Source organism: Zootoca vivipara, chromosome 3 (assembly GCF_963506605.1).
Source record: "Zootoca vivipara chromosome 3, rZooViv1.1, whole genome shotgun sequence".
NCBI lineage: Eukaryota > Metazoa > Chordata > Lepidosauria > Squamata > Lacertidae > Zootoca > Zootoca vivipara.
In genome coordinates this window covers 37981854-38007514 of record NC_083278.1, presented here as the reverse complement: position 1 = coordinate 38007514, position 25661 = coordinate 37981854, and the positions used below count along the sequence as shown (strand labels likewise).

Sequence of the window (25661 nt, the reverse complement as noted above, 5' to 3'; positions counted from 1 at the left end):
GGGAATGTCCCAACAGAATGTTGTAAAATTAGGTGCAGTGATGAGCATCTGCGTTGCATTTTGTTGACAGACAGTTCTACAATTTATTTTTTTTATGACGGACATGCTTTCTACAATGAGTTATTTGATTTAAGAGGAGTTGAAAATTTGTAGTGAAGCTTCACCCATGTTCTTCAATATAGCGCCATGCCCATTTATTTGGAAGTTTAAGAACATATTATTATAAACATTGTATGCCCAGTTACTTACAGGATGCTAGCTGGAGCCTTGTGAAATGTTTTGCTGCTGTCAAATACAAATGTTTGTGTGAGTCTTCAAATATATATGAATGAACAAACATGAATCCTCTGGATTTCTTCGTCATTTTTAAAATTAGTGATAGACTCTCGGTGAGATAACAGAACCAATGGAGAGTGATAGAAGAATATCTACAAAACACTCTATATGCGCTATCATAACAAGATCAGATGTTTCAGTAATATCAGTCAGAATGTACTTTGGACTGAAATGTGATTTAAAATTGTTCTAATGGATACTCAAAGATTTTTTGAAAAGCTGGTACAGATGATTTTGAAAAGCTGGTCCTAGATGATTTATTCACAGTGAATGTTTCCCTCTTAGTAATGCAATTGCAGACATCATAAGGAGCCATGCTGATTGGACGGAGGCATGTGCTAGATTGGCCCTGTAAGTGCCTTTGCTCTGAAAATAGCAGCCATTGCTATTAATACTTAGTAAGGCTTCCCAGATGAATTAACATGTAGTGGTTTATAGCTAAGGAATTAATATGCTTTTTGTACGAATATTTAACTTTTAAAAATGCTGATGTAACCTAATATATGAGGGGCATTTACCAAGATCTATTACAGCTTTTTTAAAAAATGCTTTTCAAATTAAGTATGGCAGTAGAGATGAAAAAGACTCAGGATGCAATTCACACTTACCATCCAGTGCTTCCATATCCTGTTGGTTTTAACTTGGATAGTTATATGCATACTTAAACCTTGCCCACTGAGATGAGTGGGACTTTGGCTTGATTGTGCCACTAATATTTCTTAATTTTTTTACTTTTACTATATTGGGCATGGAAGGTGAAAGACAGTTTTATCACAGGCCAAACTTACAAAGCTTTGAAAATACGATTACGGGTTTCTAAAGCATTTAATTAAAATTTTAATATATTGAATACAAAATTTATAGAACATTTACCAATGTATTATTATTACACTGACTGTAAGAGTTAGTTTCCATTCATCCTTCAACACACTGTGAAAATTAATGCTTGAAGATACTTATTGTAGCTGGTATATTAGCCATACAACTTACTCGCAGTCTACAGACATAAGGAGAGCTGATATGTCTCTAGGCTTACATATGTGATTTGTTTTGAACCGTTTCCTAACAACGCAGCCATTTTGCTTGTGATCAAATTAGTATCTGGGTCTTAGGCTTTGAAAGACAAATGCATTAATCCACTGAACCACTCGGTCACTCCGTCATTGCTAATCAGGAAAAGGCATAGGCAATTGTCAAATGAAGCAAATCTATGCATTTGACATCAGTAGCGGCTACTTTCTTAGTATATTGTAGCTGTGATATTTTACAAATGCTCATATGTCATTCAACCAGTCTTGTAAAATTTATAGTCATGTATTCTGTCCATTCAGCAGAGCAGAAAATAAAAATGTAAGAGTAATTCTGATTTTATCTCCTATAATTTAGATTAAGAACAAATTTACTGGGCTGACAAGTGTTTGAATTGGTTCCTTTATGAGAAACATGAAACAAAGTGACGGATGCACATAGCACAGTAGCTTTTTGTAAACTTTGCTCATGTGTTTTAACCCACAGATGAAAATGCAGTGTTTTTCCCAAATCTGTTTTATTATAGAACATCTGATTTGGAAAAACAATTATCAACTAATTTACAATTGTACTTACATGACTTGTAAAAGTTGTGAGAAATGCTGGAAACAATTTGTGCCTTAAATAAAGCTTCCATATTGCAGTCCACCAAATATGGGCACCCTAATTTGCAACCCCCTCCTCTCCTGATTTCTCACTTGAAATCACCCCTTTCAAAGGTGCTTTATAGGAAAGAGACATGGTTGGCATTTGTTAGGTACTTTGCATGTAAGTATATATTTGAACCCTCAAAGGCTACATAAAAATTAAGACAATTATATTTTGTCAGAAGTGTACGATCCTGTACACATTTTCCTGAGAGTAAGCCTTATTGTACAGAGTAGGCTTTACTTCTTAGTAAATATGTACAGGACTATTTTTTGTTAATAAAGGAATCCTCAACTCATTTTCAGAGGCTGCAGCAGCATTCATAACCACTCCTTTCTTTACTCATGCATAGAAATTGCTTAATATCCCCTGAAAATAAGCCACCGTGTTTTTTTTGAGGAAAAAAAGATATAAGATGGTGTCTTATTTTTGGAGAAACCCAGTATATATCTCTGTATGTAGTTTGGTGCTTCCCTTTTTGTAGTGTTAACACTTTTAGGTAGCATTTTTTAAAAAAATATTTCGTTCTCATACCACTGCAAAAATAAGTAGAGCTGCAATCCAACCCCGTTTACCTGGGAGTGAGTCCGCTGAATTCAGGAAGGTTTACTTTTGTATAGTTACAGGTAGGTAGCCGTGTTGGTCTGACGTAGTCGAAACAAAAAAATAAAAAAAAATTCCTTCCAGTGGCACCTTAGAGACCAATGACACCTTAGAGGCCAATGACAAACTTAGTTGCTCTCTAAGGTGCTACTGGAAGGAATTTTTTCCCCCTTTTGTATAGACATTGTTAGGATTGTACTCTCAGTTTTAACTCCAATTGAAGACTGCAAAAAATATGAAATTTTACATTAATAGGACTTTTTCCTATGATGCAGTGACATGATCTGGATACCAGGCAGGGGTGAAACAAAGGTCACTGTTAATAAGCATCATTTATTTTTGTGCCTAGGAAGGTGCAGTGGCAGCCCTGTGTGACACAGGGGCCCAGACCAAGACTTTTAGACCATTGGCAGTTTCTGCAATTTAACCTGTTGCATCCCTAATCTGTGTGACAGAAATAAAGCAGATTATCACAATAGATAGGCAAAAGGGAGGCATTGTTTAGTTTAAGTGTTGACTTGATACGTTCATGTGACACCTTGTGGAAGCAAAACTGAAGTCTATATGTGGCTATAGGGCATCTTTGTGCAACTGAACACGGGATTTGTTCATTCTTGTTTTATGGGGCATCCATAAGATGTTGTCCTCCTGTGTTTTCACTGCACTTCTTCTGACTTTTGTGAGATTGTGAGACTCCAGACATGCGCAGAAGGAGCCTCCCCGGGCCGGTAAGAATCCGGGGGATTTATGGGGGTTTTTTAAACCCGGGCTGCCAGCGGGAAATGGCTGGAAAAACAGGAGACTTGGCAGCTATGACAGGATGTCAGATTTCCCTGGGAAAGGGGAAATCCTTATTAAATGGTGTAGGATTGAATATGGGCTGGTGTTTTAATACTGATGATGTCATGTGGCTTCTGCAATGAATTTGCATACATAAGGAACACCTGTCCCACAATAAATACCTGCCTTGAAGCACCCTTAGAGGCTTGTTTTTTTGTTGCATTCAGTGATACATCAGGCAGATTAACCCATCACCACTCCTTTCCAACCCAGGGACATTTTGTCACCCATTTTGGATGGCGTTTATGGTTAATCTTTTACAAAGTGCTAAACAAAAAATGGGCATTGGTATCGAAGGTGAAATTGACCTTTAAGACTTTAGTCTTAAAATGCTTATATGGGGTTATGTCCTACTAGGGAAATAAAATGGAACCTGCTTCCGAGTAAACATATACTGGGTTGCACTTCCATTTTTCACCATCCTCCTCCCCAGTTATTTTCTGCTTCTTCTTATGGCTTTTTTCTGCCGCGTACAGCCTAAAGGACTATACTACTACGGTAAGACTGCACATCAGGCTCTTATTTCTCTTCAAAACTTGTTTATTCTATTTTTGTATTGTTTGTTTGTTTTTATTTTAAAAAATTATATACTGCTTGATTGTACAGAACCTCTAAGTGGTTCAGTAAAAAACAGTTAACAACAGATATTTGAAAACATTCAAAAGATAGTTAAAATCAACAGTAAAACTAAGAAGAGATTAAAACACATGTCAACATTCCACATGTCTGGATAGGCTTGCCTAAACAAAAATATTTGTTTATAGTTTTGATATATTTTGTTGATATAGGAAGGGCGCCTACCTGATGTGAATAGGCAAAGGAGATCTTACCTTTCTTCCATCACAGAATTAAAAACAGTGGGGTTTTTTTTAATGTAAGAAGGGAGAATGAGGCAAGGCCACAAGGCTGTGCTCCCACAGACAGTGAGGCCTATATTTATTTGCCTCTGGGGAGAAAAGGAATAAAGCAGAAAGACTTTGAGCCATGGAAAAGGAGGTGGTTGGTTGAACCTCACTTCAGGATCCTTAGGACTGATTTAAATCATGGAAACAGTTTTGATGTTCCTGTGGAGAACTTGCAGCCGTGTTCAGAACAGGACTCTCAGAAGAATGTGCTTAGCCTAGCAGCAATGGTCTTAGCAGAAAGTATCTGCAATTTATCCCACAGGGAAGGTTGCTTATTTTATGAGGTAACCTTGCAACAGATCTGCCTTAATACCATAATGTAGCAATCTCAACTAGGACTTGCTACATAGGTAAGACTTAGTTTCCAGTTAGTTCCTACAGAGTTTTATGGCAAACCACACCCAGGGAGGGGATTTTCTGTTACTGATCAGGCGTGTCTTTTTATTAGAGACTGGCCATGCACAGTACATACAAGTAACCGCTTGATAGGATTTTTGTGATGCATTGTGATATATTTCTTACAAGCGCAGAGTTAACAGCACTATGATTGCAACATTTTTTTTAAAATATTAATATAAAACAGGGCAGGAATCTACTCAATTTGCTCTCTAAAACTAAGTGATGTAAGATAACAGCCTATAAATTTAGATGCTGATTTAGAAAAAAATGTTCTATTGCAAGAAACAAAGCAAAAAAAGTATTACAGGTATACACTTGGGAAAGTGTTGGCCGGTTCCACTGCTTGCACAGTGAGGCTTCCACTCCCCTCCATGTGCCCCCCCCCAAACCCCTGCAATTGGCTCTTTTGCGATATAAAGTGGTCTACTAAGTGTATCCTTAATGGAATTAAATACCAGCATCTAACCCTTGACTTTTACCTTAATACCTAATACAGTGGTACCTCGGTTTAAGTACACAATTGGTTCCAGAAGTCTGTACTTAACCTGAGGCGTACTTAACCTGAAGCAAACTTTCCCATTGAAAGTAATGGAAAGTGGATTAATCCGTTCCAAACGGGTCCACGGAGTACTCAACCTGAAGCGTACTTAACCCGAAGTATGAGTGTAATTGGTTCTGGAAGTCCGTACTTAACCAGAAGCGTACTTAACCAGAAGCGTACTTAAACTGCAGCAAACTTTCCCATCGAAAGTAATGGAAAGTGGATTAATCCGTTCCAGACGGGTCTGCGGAGTACTTAAACTGAAAGTACTCAAACCGAGGAGTACTTAAACCAAGGTATGACTGTAGATTAGATCTGGGACCTGCCCTCTCCAGAATGTAAATTGGATTTTTCAGTCAGTTTCCTCATGGGAGGGATATTTTGAACTTGTACTGAAAGAGGGAAATGGGTGATAACATTTGTTCTATGATTTCTAAGAGTGGATTCTATGAGATAACTTGCTACTGGGGATGCAAGAAGGCAGCAGTTTCCCATTGCAATCAAACTTTTAAAAGGTGTTGGATGTAGTAGCTGATATGATATGGAACAGAAATGTGAAATTATGTAGTGCTATCATTTTTACAACTGTGGTTCTGCTGGACCAGAACAATTTGTAAGTTTCTGGTTCTTCTTAAGTCGTTTTGGCTCATTGTCTGGGATAATGATGGAATGCTTCCATGTAATGTGGGTTTTTCAAAGCTTTATATCCACTGAATATTAATTTATCTTTGTTTGTTTTCTCCCCCCCCTGATAGTTTTATTTAAAACTTGAAATTAACTTGGAATTTGTACACTTTGCTGGGTGTTGCCTCTTGGTCTTGTACGTCTAAATATCCCCACACTTAAGCTTAACTGGTCTGAAAATCAGGGCTTGGAAATCAGGGCTTGGAAATCAGAAAATTGTTAAGGAATCTCCCAAGTCTGTTTGTGTAAGGAGAAGGGTGAGCCATCTGCTGCTCTTTGCACTTCACGTCATGATTTTTGTGTGCAAAGAGCTTCAAGCTTGTCTAATGGGACAAGAGAGATAGGCATGGAAAAAAGAGGAGCACAATACACTTGTCTGAGGAAGGAGGAAGTTGTCCTGCTCAGCAATAGGAAGCGGGAGGAGGTAGCAGAGGCAGCACATGGAGCAGCCTAGCAAGGCACCTCCTCTCCTGTGGTCTGGCAAAAAGTATTGTTGCCTGGCTCCCAATCCCTGGCAGTGGCAGATTCACGGGTGGCAGCACACACCTCAGGTTTGGTTTCCTTGGAATGAAGGTCTCTGAAGACGGTGGTGTCTTTGTGCAATATGTTTTTTATTTACTTCTACCTATTTGTATCATGCTGTGATGACAGTCTTTACTGCTAGGGGGCACATGAGGCACATGAACTGTGCCAAAACTTGGAATCTGACTTGCAGGAATCCACCTCAGAGCCCAAATGGGTCTCCTCAGGAGAAGAACGGGAAAGTGGAGGTGCTGTCATTATCTGCTGAGTGGGGCTCTTCTCCCTCCCTCCGTCCCTCCCTGGCACCAAGGGAGGTTTTCTTGGCAGGGGAGAGAAAGAAAGAAAAACAACGAAAGAGAAAAAGGGAGAGGGGAATTTTGTTGTCCTTTTGCAGGGGGAGAGGGTGGTCTTAGGGTTGATGGGGAGATGCAGCATTGTCCTTGAAATATAATCGGAGTCCTGTAGTGATTTCATGCTCTTTATTGCAGCTTGTAAAACAGTGAATGAAACTTTTCCCAATGTCTGCTACCGTATATATACATTATTTACACAATGGGCCCCGCATGATTGGCTAATTCTGGGCTGCTCCTGTAGGCCAATCAGGTTGTGGATTCACTTACTCCAGAAGCCTGATTGGTTGCTCCAGCAGGCCAACCAGGTCGCTGATTCACTTCCACCTGGAGCTGGATTGGGTGGCTCCTGCAGACTAATCAGACTGCTGCATTCTGGATCCTATTGTTCTAGGATTCAGCTCAGTACCTAACAGTCCTTTTGACGGGAAGCTGGGGATGGGGGAGATGGTATGTGGAAGTTGGGGGGAGATGTAGTGACTCAGCTTCAGAAACTGAGGAAGGAAGAACAGGGGAATGGAAAAGGGAGATGGACCTGAGGGCAAACTAAGGCAGACGAATGGGGGATATTGTTGTGGATACAGAAACTGAGGCAAGAAGAAAGGGTTGGTGAGTAGAGTGAGCAGGGGTGCACCCTGTATGACACATATATATTCAAGCCAAGCATCAGTTGGAAGAGCCCACAGCATTAACACTCCCACAGATCTTGCTCCACCATTGGGGACCCTCCAAAGCCATGGATCAAGCCAAGCCTCTGTGTCTCTTCCCAGCCCATTTCAAGACAAGCGTGGTCTGTTGTTCTCTTGGTGAGACACTTGCTGATGATGCCGCCCACTGCTGATGTAGGGGGCAAGGGCTGCCCCCTTTAGCCCACCTTCTGGAAGCTTCTTCAGCTCATAGTTTCTGTGTGGCAAGCAATCCCCTGTATATTCACACAAAGAGCTACTTAACAGACTTGGCTGGATACCTTCACTTGACAAAGAGACTGGTTTTGCCACTTCAGCAGCCTCTTTTTATTATTATTATTACTACTACTATTAAACATAATCCCATTTTACAGCTGTAAACCCACAAACTGGGAGGGGAACAACCAAAGATAGCATCTAGACCAACCTTCCAGCCACAACATTATTCACCTGCCCCCTCAACTGCCGCCTCTTGTCTGTTAATGCTGGGGTGAGTGGAATGTCTCCTCTCCTCTCAGGCAGGTAACACTGGGGCAATTTATTCTGCAACAGGAAGAAAGAGTGGAGGAATTCGCGATGCTCAGCCAGCATCCGTATTACTACTGTTCAGTTTGATTGCTGTACTACAAACATATGCCTGTTCAAATGCACATTCAGTGCGCATTAGCAGTCCTTATTTCAATATGGATCTATCCAAGCTTTTGCAAGACAGATCTGGAGGAAATCTTGAATTGTCCGGTTCCTGACCATTTACCGTTCTAATTCGCAACCTATCAAAGCCCTTTTTTATCTCTCTCTCTCTCTTTCATGTTCACTATGAATTTACATCACTGAACTTGTGTACACAAAATTAAAATATGTTAATATTATAAATTTCAAGCCACTTTAGGACCCTTAGCAGAAAAGTATATAAATTAGGGAGGTGAGAAGGCACCGCTTTCCATTCTCCCCCAGATTCACCACATGCAGCACTGTCTCTGTTCCGCTGCAGTTTGTCTTCCACACAAACTGCACTATTTGTCTTATTGTTCACCATAGCGATATTATGTCATCTGTGTCATAACGTTATTCCACCCCATTCATTTTAGTGCAGTGTGAAGGAAACACAATGCAAATGGAGAGAAAACTTGATCAATTATGTATTGCTTGCAGACTGAAAGCAACCATGTCAGTTGTTCACTGGATTGAGTTCCATTTTGGACACAGGCTAAATAAACAATCACTGGCAAGTTCTGCTCCTGTTTTGGTTTTTGTCAGGAAAACTAAATAAAAGAAAGAAAGAAAAGGCACTCATTTATTTGCTTGCAGAAACCAATAAAATAAAAACAAAACCGAGCTTCGCTGCACGGTCTCCATGGCATTCTGAATGCCTGTACTCTTTTTTCCTCCCATAGTGCATCAATTTTATTGCACTTGACACAAATTACAGAACTTACCATTCAAAACACAAATGACATCAATACTCCCCCCCCCCAAAAAAAACCCACAGCAATGCGTGACCGGGTCAGCTAGTTTTTCATAAACACACACACACACACACACACACACACACACACACACACACACACACAGCAATCAGATAAGAAACAGCTAGTACAGTAGTTCACAACTGAGATATCTCTAGAGTTACTATACAGAGGGACCTTGGTTCTTGAACTTAATCCATTCCAGGAGTCCGTTCGACTCCCAAAACCATTAGCAAACCAAGACGTGGCTTCCACTTGAGCGCAGGAAGCTCCTGCAGCCAATCGGAAGCTGTGCCTTGGTTTGTTAACAGTTTTGGGAGTCGAACGGACTCCCGGAATGGATTAACTTCGAGAATGTTCAGCTTCCAAAAAACGTTCCAAACCAGACACTCACTTCCAGGTTTGCGGCGTTCAGGAGCCAATTTGTTCGGCAGCTAAGGCATTTGAGAAGCAAGGTACGACTGTACATACTTCTAGAAGGCACTGCCTGCCTTCAGCTATCTGGGGCTGATTCAGTTTGAATGATGCCTGCCCTTCATCTGTCCTAGGGGCATGGTGGGGAGCGAGTGTGCGCCTTCCCTCCCCACAGTCCCAGTGAGACTGTCCCATTGCCCAGGAGGGGATGGCATACTTGACAGGATCAACATGCATAAACTCTATAAAGTGCACGGGCCCCGATCACATGGTGGATTGACATATCGGATTTTATACACCTAGGCCCCATTTAAATGTTCTTACAGACACTGATAAAACATTTTTAAAAGGCTACAGATACCACAGATTATATGTGTGTGTGTGTGTGTGTGTGTGTGTGTGTGTGTGTGTGTAAAGGTAAAGGGACCCCTGACCATTAGGTCCAGTCGTGACCGACTCTGGGGTTGCGCGCTCATCTCGCATTATTGGCCGAGGGAGCCGGCGTATAGCTTCCAGGTCATGTGGCCAGCATGACAAAGCCGCTTCTGGCAAACCAGAGCAGCACACGGAAACGCCGTTTACCTTCCCGCTATAGCGGTTCCTATTTATCTACTTGCACTTTGAGGTGCTTTCGAAAACTTACCAGCAGAATCAAAGTTAAGGATTAAGATTTGAAAGGTAACTCCACCCTGTGGGCAGCCAGGGATTTTAGAAGAGGGATCTGTGGGTGAAGAAGGAAGGCGCACTCTTGCTTCCTACCATGTGTGTGACCCATGTTGTGAAAATATACTTTGCACTGACCAGCACTGATTCTAAATATCAAGTATTCTTCCTGTCTATTTTGACTGTGGGAAGCACAAGGCTGATGTTATCAAGCTGGAACTTTAAGCAATGTAATTTACTTTACAACTGGTAATGGAAACAGAAATGACTTGTTCGGCTTAATTGTATATAGGCACATTTTTATCATAGTGTTATATAAGGTGTAACGCTTTGAGCCTGCAATTATACAAGTCAAACTTATTTAACGTAAAGCTTTTTGAAAATTTAAGTGAGAAAGCATGTTCTCAATAATTTCTTGTCTGTTTTTCCCTAGACAAACGCGTCGATGACTGGCCCTTGATGCAGTCTCCATTTCCCACATTGGCTATAAGTACTCTTTACCTCCTCACTGTTTGGCTTGGCCCCAAATGGATGAAGACAAGGGAGCCTTTCCAGTTCCGCTCATTATTGATTTTTTACAACTTCGGAATGGTTCTACTTAACTTCTATATTTTCAAAGAGGTACAACTCTTTTTTACATATATGATTTGCTATTTACAATTCAGAATTTTGTAGTAGTTTGTATGTGGTTTGAAAAGCAAATGTATCTTTGGGTAAATCAAATACTATGTATCTTTGGGTGAATTCAATACTATTTGAATCAAACTGTTGATTAATGTTTTTTACTCTTCATGAATTCTTTGATTTGCCACAATATACCTTTGGGGGTCATTACATTGGCTTTTGTTTTTGTCTCTCTGTGTGATTTAACACTGGAATAATTTGACTCTGTATACATTAGGTTCTGCTGAAGGTTGCATTCATAAAAGCTAAGAAACTGAGTGGCAAACTATGCCACAATGTCAAATCAGGAGAATAAATAGCTCTACAAATTCTTTAAAGATGGCTCTCTAGGGTGTGGTCAGAGCACTTATTTCTTGTCCTCAGCATTGAGCACCACAGTGCTAGGATTGGGAGACAGAGCCTTGGCAGATTGCTGGGCCAGATTTGGGCCACTAAGTTTGCCTGGTAAGAAACCATCAACCAGTGCAGATCTCTTGAGTAGAGATGTTATATGCTGACAGGGTCTCAATCATGTCAGCAATTGTGCTGTAGCATTCTGCACTGAGGGACACGGGTGGTGCTGTGGGTTAAACCACAGAGCCTAGGGCTTGCCGATCAGAAGGTCGGCGGTTCGAATCCCCGTGACGGGGTGAGCTCCCGTTGCTCAGTCCCAGCTCCTTCCAACCTAGCAGTTTGAAAGCATGGCAAAGTGCAAGTAGATAAATAGGTACCACTACAGCGGGAAGGTAAACAGCGTTTCTGTGTGCTGCTTTGGTTCGCCAGAAGCAGCTTTGTCATGCTGGCCACATGACCTGGAAGCTGTACGCCGGCTCCCTCAGCCAATAACGCGAGATGAGCACCACAACCCCAGAGACGGTCATGACTGGACCTAATGGCCAGGGGTCCCTTTACCTTTATTCTGCACTGACTGTAGTTTCCAGGTCAATCACAAGCAAATCCCTACATAGAGTGCATTGCAGAAATCCAAATTTGAAGTCACCAGTGCCTGAACTACTGTGATCAAGCTCATAGCTGTTATACAGAGCCTCCGTTTTGCCATGATTCAGCTTATTTTCCCTCATCCATTCCACCAATGTATCTTGGCACTGGGGCAGGGCCTCTCCTGATTCAAATAGAGTTGAGTGTCGTCAGCCTACTTGCTAGCACCTTGTCTCCAAACTCCTAATTACTGTTCCCTGTGGAACGGTAAAGGTAAAGGGCCCCTGACAGTTAAGTCCAGTTGCAGACAACTCTGGGGTTGCGGCACTCATCTCGCTTTACAGGCTGAGGGAGCTGGCGTTTCTCCACAGACAGTTTTACCAGGTCATGTGGCCAGCATGACTAAGCCACTTCTGGCGCAACGGAACACCGAAACCAAAGCAGCACACGGAAACGCCTGTGGCTACACTACATATAAATTTGTAATAGCATTGGAGATAAAATAGTGCCCTTCGGCACTTCATAGCGTAACTGCCAATGCCAAAGCAATCTCTCAATGCTATTCTTTGGACTCAGTCCCATAGGTAAGACCAGAACCACTGTAGCCCAGTGACCCCAGTTCCCATTTAATAGAGGTGGTCAAGGAGAATATCATGGGGAATGGTACTGAAAGCTGCAAGAGAGATCAAGAAGCAGGAGCATGGCGACCGAGACAGGCTCAGTCCTAGGCCTGAAGCCAGATTTTCCTGAATCTAAATAATTGTTTTAGAAAATATAAAGAATGCATTAATAATGATCTAAGAGATTCGCTTTGATTTGGAAATGATGAGCACCGTAGAAGGTTGCACTTGCAGAATAACCTTTATAGTAGAATAGGAGAGCTGAAAAAAATTCATGTCGGGCAACCAATGTGCCCCTTTGGTTTCAGATAGTACATGAGAAGATGAGTCTAAAAAGCCTGGGACACAAATTTTCATAGCCCTCTAGTGGCTTTGGTGGCTCATTTACCAGGAGTAATGTATTTTGTGTTAACTCTGGAAGAGTGTACTTAATTCTGACCAAACTAAGCCTCCTAGAACAAGTGCCTCCTGTGTCCCAGGCTTTTTAGACTTGTCCACCCATGTACTATCTAAAACCAAAGGGGCACATTGGTTGCCAGGTGTGAAATATATTGCCATTGTTTGCAGCTCTCCTACCCCACCATTTAACTCTGGGAGGACTCTCCCTCTTGGACTTTCCATCTTGCTGCTCTGCTCGGTTGAGTGTTCTGTATGCTTGTCCTAACACCTGGTACATAATGGGCTGAATTGGTGACATACTTACTTCAAAGCGATTTGTAACAGTTGAAATTAACAAGACAACTCTTTGATAGGACTGTGATTCCCAATTTCATTTTCTTCTCCTCAAGATCATTATTGTAATACTGTACCTTCAGAAAATTAAATTGAAATGAAGTATTTCAGTAGCCTTTATCTTGGAGATTATCTTGATTATGATAAATTCTTCTTTAGGCTAGTTTTCAAAAGTCAGTTCTACAAATCCTGTTCAAAACTGTATTCAGCGCTGTTGCAGTTCAACAATGAAGCAGAGAAATTTTGTAAATATAATCCCATCTGTTAATATTGGGTACAGAACCATAATCAAACACTTCATCCTTCCAACAGAAAAGCCGAATGGTTTTATGGTCCAGCTGAGTTAAGATTATATCCTGCCCTGTATGGGAGTGCTCTAAATTATGCACAGTCTATAAGCCACTTGTGAAAGTTTTATTTGAGCAAACTTGAATTGGAGCTATTAACTAGCTAGCCAATAATGGAAGACAGGTGTCTTCAGAATTTCTATTTATTTTGGGGGTTGTTTTGTTGTTTTGCAGGCTTGGAGTTAGTTGATTGTGGTTTGATGCCTGAAAGAGGGACGCTATGAAATGAGAAGCTAATTGTTTAAATTTGCCCTTTTGATTTGCACATAAAGGCCACAGGCCAGAACCCTGCCCTTCTGAAGAAGAAGGGGTGGAGTAGCTTCTTATGAGACTCCAGTATGAATGACCCTTAACACATGCGATGCCACCCTCATGCCTAGTGCATCAGCTTGACAAACCAGTCACTTAAAGGCAAGACTACACCTCATCTTGCGACACTTAGCTGCCTAGGCTTGCCTAGGCCCTGTGAGCAGCTCTGTTCTGCTTTTGTTGAGTAATATGGATGCTAGGGACATGGAGAAAGAATAGGCTGCTGGAGGCTGTAAGGCGAGGTGTGTGAGGGCCTCAGTTGGAAGTGAATTGCCACATCACACTGGATATGAGATTTTGGGCAGATCCATACCACACATTTAAAGCTCATGGCTTTCCCCAAAGAACCCTGGGAACTCTCATTTGTTAAGGGGGTTGGGAGCTGTCGCTCTGTGAGGGGGAAACTAATAATTCCCAGGATTCCTTGGAAGAATCAGGGAGTTTAAATGTGCATTGAATGGGATTTAAATGTGGATCTGTCCTTCGCAATAAGAAGGAACATAGGGATGGTTAAACTGCATGCCTTTCACAAGGCACTGTGACCCCTCTTTGTGCCAATTTGTAAATAAATATTTGTTTAAATTAAAGAAGTGATTGCTTTCATGAATAATCATTAACAAGCCTATGAAACATTAATTTGTGAATTTAACATTTTCAGCTACTTTTGGCATCAAAAGCTCGAGGATACAGCTATATCTGTCAGAGTGTGGATTATTCAGATAATGAATATGAAGTCAGGGTGAGTAGTAACTTCTTATGTCAGTTGTGAAGTCTGCCATTTATAACTCAGCTTTTGAATGATTAGCATACTAGACCAATTTTCTGCTACTAGTTCTTTTTCTGTTGAGAACAAACTATTCCTGATACAAAGCAGTCACAAAACACTTACTTTTTAAAGGACCATATTACATTTTACACAAAAAAGTGCAGTAAATCTAGACTGGGGCTCTGTGCCAGTTTCCCACCAAAAATAATATCCCACACCTGTAAACAGCAGCTTTGAAGAGGAGAGGAACAGCAACTCAGGGGGCAATTTTCAGTGGGGCCCTGGATGTGGGCCCTGATTGGGTAAAGAGCATTACCCAGACTGGGCCTCTCATGGCTACTCTTCTATGGGAATAACAGTGTCTGGCTTAAGCATGCCAGCATGTCATTTCACCCAAAAATTCATGGCTTGTTGGTCTGTTGTGCTTAAAATTGTGATGCAATATCTTAAGCATACCTATCATTCTCTATATTTCCAATTCAAGTAATCCCATGCTTGTAGAGACAAAGCCAAAAATACACAATTTACATACAAGAAGAAAGATTCAGCAAACTCAAGTTAAGTCTGAGGTTTGCTGATCCTCCAAAAAAAAACCTTTAGGAGGCGGAAATCCCAAATGGGTAAACTCAAAAACAGCTAGGCACTTTTCACAGATGAACTAAATGGGATTTGCTTTCTCCACTGTGTTTTTGTTTTGGGGCACCAATTCAGTGGTGTTAGATGGGTGCCTGTTGGTCGGACACTGAGCAGTATGTTTGAGTTTCTCGTGCTGGCATTGAAAAACTTCAATCTTGTGGACCTATACCTCGGCCACCCCGAAATCCTTCGTAGTTGCTTCAGCTTCTTCAGAGGGGGATTTCTCGCTTGCTCTCCCTGCACACCTGTTCCCCTTCCTGCCTGGCTTCTCTGCCATTTCTCTGAGCAAGAGGGTTTGATGCTGGTGCATGATGAGGCTGGTAGTGGCTTAGTGCCCAGGAACCTTCCCCCGGCTCAGCTCCTGCAGTGCAGGTCGATATCATAGCTGGATCCCTGCTAACTCAAACTGGTCTCAGACTATGGCTGTGCTGCTGCTCCCACTATGGAAGGGCCGTAGCTCAGTGGAAGAGCATCTGCTTTGCATGCAAAAGGTCGCAGGTTCAGTCCTCAACATCTCCAGGAAACCTGTAGCTGCTATGTAGCTCCGCTGTTGCCTGCGGCAATAGAGGTGTGTTTGAGTTTGGCGTTGGGGAAACTGAAAACATCCAGTGCTGCTGCCAACACATCTGCCCATTGCCCCACCCCTCCTTCCGGGTTGCTGTCGGCACCACATATGATCAAACACAATAATGGATTGTTATTAGCTATAGAGGTGTGGTTGTGTATGATGTTAACGATGGTGACAAATTACAGGTGTAGTATGTGGCTCTTGGTTGCTTATAACAGCGAGTGTTTGTGCACCCAATTAAATATGCTAAGCTTAGCTATTGTTCTTGCGTTTAGCAGATACTTGCTTTTTGGATGGACAAATTGCCAAGGCTCCATGGAGCATTGGAGCACTTTGTAGGGTCCTGCTTCAGTTCAGGGCACCTTGTACAGATCCAACTTCACCTTGGACAAGGCCAGAATCCTTCCCTTTTGGCTAAGGAGTCATCACAGTCTTCTGCACACCCACAACACCTACTATAGATAAAAATCATATGACTACTTCATAGTAAGATGTCTTCATTGACAGTTGTACACTCCTAGCTGAAACGCATTTACTTGCTAGTAAGTGCCAGGTCATGCTCGTCAGTGACCCCATGGTGACTGTTTCTGGGTTACCAGTTGATGGCCCCCAATTACCATTCATTTCTATTCAATTTTTATGTCCTGGTTGCGATATGAAGATGCTGCTACAGGTTACTCCATAGAAAATGGAAGACGCTTTAGGTTGCTCCATAAGAAGCTCTCCCAGAGATGTAGATTCAGATAAAGCTTCAAATGCAAATATTGTTCCACACCTAAGATCAGATGCTGATAATTCAGGCATTTTAAATCTCACTTTTCCAACTCTGCTTTGGGTTTGTGTTGCTGTGGTGAAAATCTGCTGAACCATTGTAGGCAGGCAGTTTGGCATTAATACTAAGTCACAAAACACAAGTGTGAATCTGATCTTTAGAAATAATAACCAAAATTCTGCAGCAACAGCAAGCTGGACTGTGCTTTTGATGTAGGTGTACAAAGAATTTCCGTACATAGCCTCTTGTAAACTGATTTCCAGTTATTTGTATGAATCCATGAGAGGCTGAAAGCTGGAAAACAGATTCAAAATGAGGAGTCCCAGTACTTAGTTATTTATACATTACCGTAACTGTATCAGCTTCTACCAACTGCATTGTATTACATTTAGGGAGGCAACATTTGAGTTTTGTTTCAGCATGTTTTGACGGACCTTAATTCTAGTTGCTATAACATGAATCTACTGATATAATCAAGGGATTTAGCAACAATAATTTAGTTCCCTCCCTGAATCTAATGACTAGAAGTTTCCTCTCTCCTGTTAATTATGTCATACGCAGAAGCAGAATTTCCACTTGGCCTCAGTTCAGAAAAACACCTACATTCAAGCACAGATAGGTATCTTTGAGAAATACTATCAGCGCATCAAGTAGCTGCTGCTGCTGCTATGCAACATTCATTAAGAATTAAAATGAAGAATCTCTCTGCAGCATTGAATAGTCTCCCATGGACCTTGCTCACACTTTAGAAAGGGTTTTAGGAAGTAGTAGACCAAAAATGGAACTATCTTTGGTACTTACACCACACAGCAAAGACTTCTGTGCACGCTGTAGGCTGATGAACTTGTGATGTTTTGGTGTGTGTGTCATCTTTTGAGGCAGAATGTTCACAATATTGGTGATGGTGCAAAATGTTCTATGGTGCTAAATATTTGGATCAAGGAAGATGTTACTTGTATGCTTGGATCAAGGATTATATTACTTCTATATTACAACAGATCTCTGTGTTGTGTTTGTTTTTTAATATTGACTAAGTGTGATAAATTTTTCTAACTAAAGTTTTGCAAATATTGAAATAAGAACTAGGAAGCAAAGACTAGGAAATAAACATCCTTCTTTAATGTTTGTGTCCTGTGGCATTCTGACACTGAAAGTTCAGCATTCTGCCTTATAATTAAGGTTGGTATTGTAATGCCCTGCCACAACCCAGCAGTGTTTCATTGCCTGGTTCACACATAATGCTATAGCTAAGCTTGAATAAGCAAGTGTCTGGTGCACAGTTAGAAAAACACACCCACTTAGCTCCTCCTTTACTCCCACCAGTGCCTCCCTGTCACTGGGAACCAACCCATAGACGCAAACCTGGGCTTGTGATTTATCTTCCCTAACCTACATTCAATTAGCTAAGAACATGCCTTGGTTGCTGCTGATTGTTTGTTTCGAGCAAGACAAACTGCAAGCCCATGTTTGCATGTAATGCTATGCTAAACCACGGCTTAGCTCATGGTACTGCAGCAACAGCAGAAGCAAGGGAGGGTTGATGGCTACAATTTGTTCTGTGATCATCTAGCTCAAAGTGTACTTCTTTTCCTTAAAATGAAAGAATACAAAAGAAGTTGTGCTCTGCAAATTCTGCTTACTGGTAGATTGTACTTTATTATTTCTCCGCCTCTTGTCATTAGTCCCGCCCCCTGCCCCCCGGCAAACCCCACCACAAGCTATGTACTGGTAGTACCCATGCAAAAAAGGCTCGTGCTGGCACTACTCAGGCATAGAACAAAGGAAGCAAAAACCTACTGTTAAAAGAACTCCCAGTGAAATAAGTTATCACAAACGTGAAGTTGACTCTGAAGTGCAAGGTACGAAGATCAGGGACCTCTCACTGACCCTTTAATCGTAGTTGTTAATGTAATCTTTCTATGCCATCTGGTGTCTTAACAGACTTAGATTTTACGTGTATCAATGCTTGCTGGGACAGGGGAATAGTTATACACATTTCTGATATAATTCTGATATTTAGAACATTTTAGGCATTTTAGAATGTGTTATTATGTCATAACTGTCTGTCAAACTAGCTTTTATTAGAAGTTTATAGCACAATTTAACAATTGTGTCCTACTATTTTTGCTGTGCTTTCCAACAACTCAACCTCCCTGTTCTTAACCTATTACCACAATTTAGAGCATAATACATGTAAACCTGTATGTTCTCATCTGTGTCAGTGATTGCCTCTCTGGCCTTGGGCAAACTTGCTAAATACTTTATCTTTTTTTTCTCTCTCTCTCTCTCTCTCTCATATGAAAACTGAGATAATAATAGTTACATATATCCTCAGGTAAAATGCTGGCTAAATTACTGTTTTTATTTCACTTTGAATCTCAGCAAAAAAAAACCACAAAAAAAGGAAAGCAGATGACTTACAACGGGGTAGTAAAATAAAATCTGCATTTATTTAATGTTCTTGGACTGAAAGGTCACAAGGTATATTTGCAGAGCTGTGGGAAATCTAGGCATAAGCAGTCATGGGGAATTTTAATTATTTGGAGCTGGAAAATTGAAAGGAGTCAGTGAAGTCTGTGGTCAGTTGCATTCCCATGTCAGGAGAAGAACTGTACATCTGAATGGCGGAGTTCTAGACTTCGTACAGTGCTGAGCTTATTTACTATCAAGCAAAGGAACCAAACGCTAGCCCAGGCACCCCCAAACTTTGGCCCTCCAGATGTTTTGGACTACAATTCTCATCTTCCCCGACCACTGGTCCTGTTAGCTAGGGATCATGGGAGTTGTAGGCCAAAACATCTGGAGGGCCGCAGTTTGGGGATGCCTGCACTAGCCTATACATCATGAAGACCCTTTTAGAGAACAGTGCCTATTTGATTTCCCTCACCATCTCTGTCTCCTATCTGCAAAGTCCTTATGAAATGCAACAGAGGCAGATAGAATGTTGTGCATCTCATTTCTTTTTAATCACTCTTTCACAGTTAGGAAATAACTGCTCTTCAGATTTGGTTTGGCATTTCATTCTGGTCAGAGCGAAACCTTAGTGAGTGCGCTAATACAGAGAATGATTGATAGGTTTTGAGGTTTATGACTGAAGCGGTTAACCATGTTCTTTTGATCCCCATCAGGCATGCAGCCTGATCTGTTTATTTGAAAATAAGCTCCAGTGTACTCAATGGGGATTAATCCCATGGGGCATGAATGGCAGCCTTAGGCACACTTAACTTTCTCTGGCTAATTCCTCCAGGATATTAAGACTGCAGTCCTACTTGAACCAATTGGGACATCCTTCTGATTGAATTGTTATGCTCTCATCCTAAATGCACTTAAATGTTAGTCATTTCTGCTAAAACACAGTGCGATTTCACATGTCACATTAAACCATAGTTAAAATAAACCATGGTTAAAATAAACCATGGTTTAATGTGAACCATTAGTGTGCTGCACATGCTGCTGAAATGGTAGGTGCTCTGCTCCTCCTCTACTTCTGCTGTTACTTTGCAGGTAGGAAGGAAGCCATGGTCTGGCTTGCCATGTTCTCTGAACCCAGGCTCACAGTTGGTTTTTCTTTAAATAAATCATAAGCAGAAGCCAAGGTTTGGTCTTCATTTGCTGCTCATAGTTTGCTTTGGGAAAATGAAATGAAATAGTTTGTTTAAATTATAGTTTAGATGATATGTGAACCCAGACCATAGCAATTGAAGTTTACTACCCAAGCGGTATTTGTTTATAATTTTATTTAAGACATTTACATACCCTTGAAGAGAATCTAGTCTCTACCCTGTCACACATTTTTACTCCAGATCCAGAAGGGCAAACAAAGGGCAAACATTTCCAGATTTTATAGTATATTTTCAACTTATATGCATATTAAAAATAATGTAGGTGCTACTTGTCCCCTTGACATTTCCAGAGTTAGGTTTCTGAAGCATATTACAGTGGTTATAATTGCCCCTTCAGTCCTCAGCAGGAGTGGACCTCCCTCTTGGGTGAGGTGGCCACGCTAGCAGCTCCCGAGCGCCCAGCTGCAGAACTTCTCTCACTGCCTCCGCTGCTGCATCTGAGCCACCCGTGGAACACCCCTGGCACAGGGTCCCCCCCCCATCTCCTCACTCTGCCCCTCCTCCCTGGCCAAGGGAAGTGACCTCTCATCACTTCCACTCCTGCTGGGTCACAACCTCCCCCAGATTTTTTTTTTAAACAGGGAAAAACCAGAAAACTGAAAATACCCAAGTTGCCATACATTCAGGAAATTCCAGAGATCTCTAACATTTAAAAAAGTTATCATATACACAGCCCAACAAGACAATGACAACAATCCACCAACAGCATACAAATCGATATGGCTAACCTGATCCAAAACACACACATACCCCACTCACACATGAAAACAAAGATCACCACAGCTAACCACAAATGAACAACCACACCCTAGGCCAACCCCAACCTCTCTCACCACCAAAGGGAACACAAGCGGACAGCAGAGAACCTGCACAAGCAATGCTGACACAAACCCCCACATATATTAAGTAAAATAGAAACATCGCCACCCGACCCCCCCCCCCACCTCTTCCCCTCCTTTCTTCCTAATGTCTCGACAAATGAAACTGATTTGTAAAAAATGTTACATTGGGAGGGGGAAATAAGAGAGAGGCATTTTGTAAATCAAGAAAATCTTTGATAAAAATACATTTTTTAAAAAGTTCCCCCGGCGTCCAATTTCTGTACTAATGCGGTATTTTTTGGACATATGGCAAACCTAATATAGACGTACTTTGAATGCAAGAACTCCACATAACAGAGCAGGGAAAGGCATGCATTTCTGGAAAATCACTGCACAATCACCCACAATAGTATTTTTCATAGGTAAGAGAAGCACTGATCATTCCTTTTAGGTTTGTTATGTTTATATAGTAATAGTAAACGTTTGTAATATAAAAGTTACAAACTATTATCCAAATTTGCAAGTCTACTAAACAATTCTAAACATCCATCTTTCAAGCACAGGTTGTGTCACTCAGGTTTCTGTAAGAGCAGTAGCATGTTAAAATTCCTAGTTGTATGCAACTAAGTCATACTCCAGGTAGACCCACTGAAATAAATGAACCTATGTTAGTCGTGCCTATCAATTTAAATGGGTATACTCTGAAAGAACCCTTAGTACTTGCTGTATATACATTTTAAAGTAAGAATCTTGAATACTCTTTGTAAGTGTCAAAACTTTATTTGATCGGTTAATGAAAATGAAGGTAGCATTCTGTTTTTTATCTTCTCCCAAAAGGTGGTGTCTTAATCAGTGCTGCGCTCTTCAGAGTACTTACTGTACTATAGCTATCATTAGTGGGTGTTAGCACAGGCTTTGATGTGGGAGTTAAATACATGACTATCTGGCTTAGGGCAAACAATGCTACTTCTTGAGCAATGTGCATTTTAAAACCACTTCTGGATAACCTTTATATCTGGGAACTCCTAGCTCTGTAGGGTGTCTCCCTTCATCTTCCCTCTACTTTCCCATTACACCCGCATGTATCCCAAATAGTTTGCCTTATAAGACTCAGAGCGAGTCTGGCAACAAGTAGGGAAGGAAACAAACTGGTTTTATTTATATCCCACACAATTTTGAGGACCATTGATATCAAAAGTGTCTGGGGAAAGAGGCAAGAATTTGGAATAGAGTTAACTGAAAGCAAAAAGTGCTTTCATCCGATTTGCCAGATCACCAGTGCAGAATTAGCCAAACTCTTAAATGCTTCTTTGACAAAAGTAGTTGGTCTTTTTTGGTTCTTCAGTGTTAATTAGAAATGCCCAAGGAAGAAATGTTCAAAATACGGAGAAAAGGAAAAACTGTATCACTCTTTCGAGTTGGAAAATGGCAGTGTAGTAATACACTATTATTTGTAAAATACTGTTTTAAATGTAAAGATGAGTGGAGCTCTAAAAAAACAAATAAAGGGCAGAACGCAGGTATGGATCCATCAGGTTTGCATGGTAGATTATAGAATCTTGACTAGATCCTGCAGCCTGCTTCATGTGTGAGACAGATCAAATAAGGGACCGTTACAAAAAACTTTCCCTGTAATAAAAGAACTAACGGTCACTAAATTAAGTAGAATAACTACCTATTATTAGTATTGCAGTGTTGAAAGACTGAACAGTCAGGAAGGAGTTACCTACTATAATTACTATCCTGTTGCTTGTCCTATTAATAATCTATTAATCCAATATACTCAAAGGCTGTAACTTCATGCATAGTGTATAGGGTCACCCCAGCCAAGTGCTTTAAGCTTGATTCCTATGCACACTTATTTAGGTGAAAACCTTCCTGAGCTCAGGAGCAGTTACTTCTGAATAAACATATATAAGTTTTGCCATTAACAGTTTACAGACTTAGAACACCTGTAAGTGTGCATTTATTTTGTTACGAGTACTTTAAATCTAAGGTGTTTTTACCTTAAAGGGGGTTAAATTAAAAGTGTGCCATGGATTAATTGGACAGTCAAAGTGAACTGCAACGATATCTTCTTTTGTAGAGGGAGGTTGCCTTGTTCCAAGACGACATGCTTGCTGCTTTTTGAAAAATAAAACTGGGGAGAAGTGTGCATCAGTGCTGGAGTCATGGGCCTTTTATCTACCTATTTCTTTATAGCCATAAAAGAATTTTTAAAGGATTAAAAAAAGCAAAAGATTCACAAAATGGCCTTTTTAAAAAGATCTGCATTGGTGTCTTGCGGTTTCAGTGCTGCAGCAGTGGTACACTCAGTTTCTAAAGAATTAAAATAAAATAAAATAAAATTGTAGAGGGTGAAATCCATTGTCAAATGAAGCATTCACTCTCACAATCAATTTTCCCCTCCCTCTCCTTCCTGTTTCACCTCCATCTGCTGAAGAGCCCCACCCTCTCCAGCCATTTTGGTGGACATATGGAGAGGGTTGTCTTTTCAAGGTCCATCTTCCTAATATATTAATATCAATTAAGGCTCAGCTGTTTTTTATAGGAACACCATTTAACAGCATGATTTTATACATGTCTACTCAGAAATAAGCCCCATTGAATTAAATAGGGCTTGCTTCCAGGAGTAGCTAAATACTCCAGTATGAATAAAATTCACTTTATTTGTAAATTAAGAACACTGGCTGTTTATTGTCTAGACGGAAACTGGGGAGAAATTGGCAAAGGCCATAAATGGCTGGAGTCTTGTTCCAGCTCGCAATAATAAGCTGTGTTCCACATTTAGCTCTTTAATGTTCAGATTACTACAATACATTTTGAGAGGGGTATTATTATTTTTTAAGTTGAAGTCCTATTCATATCTATGAAGCTACAGTTTTATCTTTATTGTTGTGAAATGAGGGGGCTGAGTGGGGTGTGTATATTTTATATTATATTAATTTCAAGGATCGAATAGCACACAATGAATGGCTTCACAGAACACGATCTTGTTTTTAAAAGCCTCCCCCCCAAGAGAAAGAGAATGCACCAAAAAGATTTCTTTTTTATTTACCTCTTTGAAATGAAGCCACAAATAAACTTGTAGAAACTCTAAACAAAGAATCAGGTATTAGTGAACAAGACTGTACGACAGGTGTGGGAAATATTTGGCCCTCCAGATGTTGTTGACCAATGATCTGTGCTGGTGGGGGCTGATGGGAATTCTCATACAATATTTAGAGACCCTCAGGTAAGTGACTTCAGCTCTAGAGGTCTATGTAATGGCAGACACTGGGCTACATGGTCCATGTATCTGAACTCCAAATTAGTATGTGAATTCTTACACTCTTCTTTCTGTATTACAGATAGCCGGGGCTTTATGGTGGTACTTCGTATCAAAAGGAATTGAATATCTGGATACAGTATTTTTCATCCTAAGAAAAAAGTTTAACCAAATCAGTTTTCTTCATGTCTATCACCATTACACTATGTTTACTTTGTGGTGGATTGGAATAAAATGGGTTGCAGGAGGGCAAGGTGAGTAGTCTTGTTTATCTTCCCAAATAAGGAGTACAAAGTGGGGACTCTACCTGGAAGCGAATATTCATTTTGACAGTAGCGTGTAAATATTGTTACCTTCTGGGGGAATGGAATGCCTGTTCAGTTCTGGAATGCTAAAGTTAAATGGTATATTCCTTCCTTCTCTGGGAAATGAGGGGGAGGAAAGAACTATATGATTGCACTACTAGGAATTATGAAACACTTCACATGGGCACGAATGCATGATTCGGATTTCGCATGCAAATGCTTCTTTTTGTCATTTAAGTAAACTTGCTGTGTGAAGCAACACACATGTCTGGCTTGCTCAATCTGCAACTATGAAAAAGAAGATATTCATTTATTCTGCCTTGCTTATTCCAGAATATTTCCATGGCAATTAAATGATTTAAGGCCCAAGCATATCCATGTTTATTCAGAATTAAGTCCCGTTCATGCCCCCTGTATTTTTAGTACAGTTGATATTATTTAACAGCCAGCACATCGCAAATACACTGTGGTTAAAATATTTCAGGTGGTAACTGAATAAGTCATCCTCAGAGTGGACTCACTGACATTCATTAAGTCCATTGGTTTCATTGAGTCTACTTTGAGACTGGTATGAGAGCCCAAAAGGGAGGCGACAATTGGGAGCAGTGGAGCTGCAGCCATCGTTGGTGCTTTGCTGACCTGGCAAGCATGACTGAATGAACTTGGCAACCTTTTGCAACTTACACGCCAGACCTTATCTCCCCACTACCACCACCACCATCCCAGAACACTCATTTTATTACCTACAGGTGATGTGTGGCTCAAGACGAGCCACAGGGTGTCATGCAAGGAAGTAAAAGGTTGTAATGCAGCAGAGGCTAATTTAGATTGTCAGGTCCTAAGGACAGGAACCTCAACCTTTTCCTGTTCATATTATACTCTGCAAAGCCCCATGTATATTTATGATGTCAAACAACTGAGAATAAGAATATAGGACATTCTGCTAGACTGGGTAAAGTGCCTGCGCATAGAGGAGAAGGGTAAAAGGCGAGGGCTGAGTGCCAAAATGGAGTGTTGCCCACGATGGTTCAGCTTATTGCCTATGTGCAGGTGCACTCACACAGAAGGAGGGAGAACAGATCTCCGTAGGCCACTGAGGTTGCCCCTCATGAGCTGATATATGATATACATTGCAAATATTTCCCGTATTTTATATTTAGAACTGAAAACACCTTTCCACTGTGAATACAAGGATGTAATTATTAT

General features: G+C 40.9%; 1 protein-coding gene across 1 annotated transcript in view; it reads left to right on the top strand.

Moving 5' to 3' along the window:
- The window catches only part of ELOVL4 (ELOVL fatty acid elongase 4), a 46024-nt gene that overhangs the window by 12618 nt on the left and 7745 nt on the right, over positions 1 to 25661 (top strand). The window contains exons 2-4 of the mRNA XM_035109541.2: positions 10520 to 10707; positions 14355 to 14435; positions 24233 to 24404. Of these exons, the coding sequence (XP_034965432.1) occupies positions 10520 to 10707; positions 14355 to 14435; positions 24233 to 24404 (441 nt within the window). The remainder of the gene's footprint in view (positions 1 to 10519; positions 10708 to 14354; positions 14436 to 24232; positions 24405 to 25661) is intronic.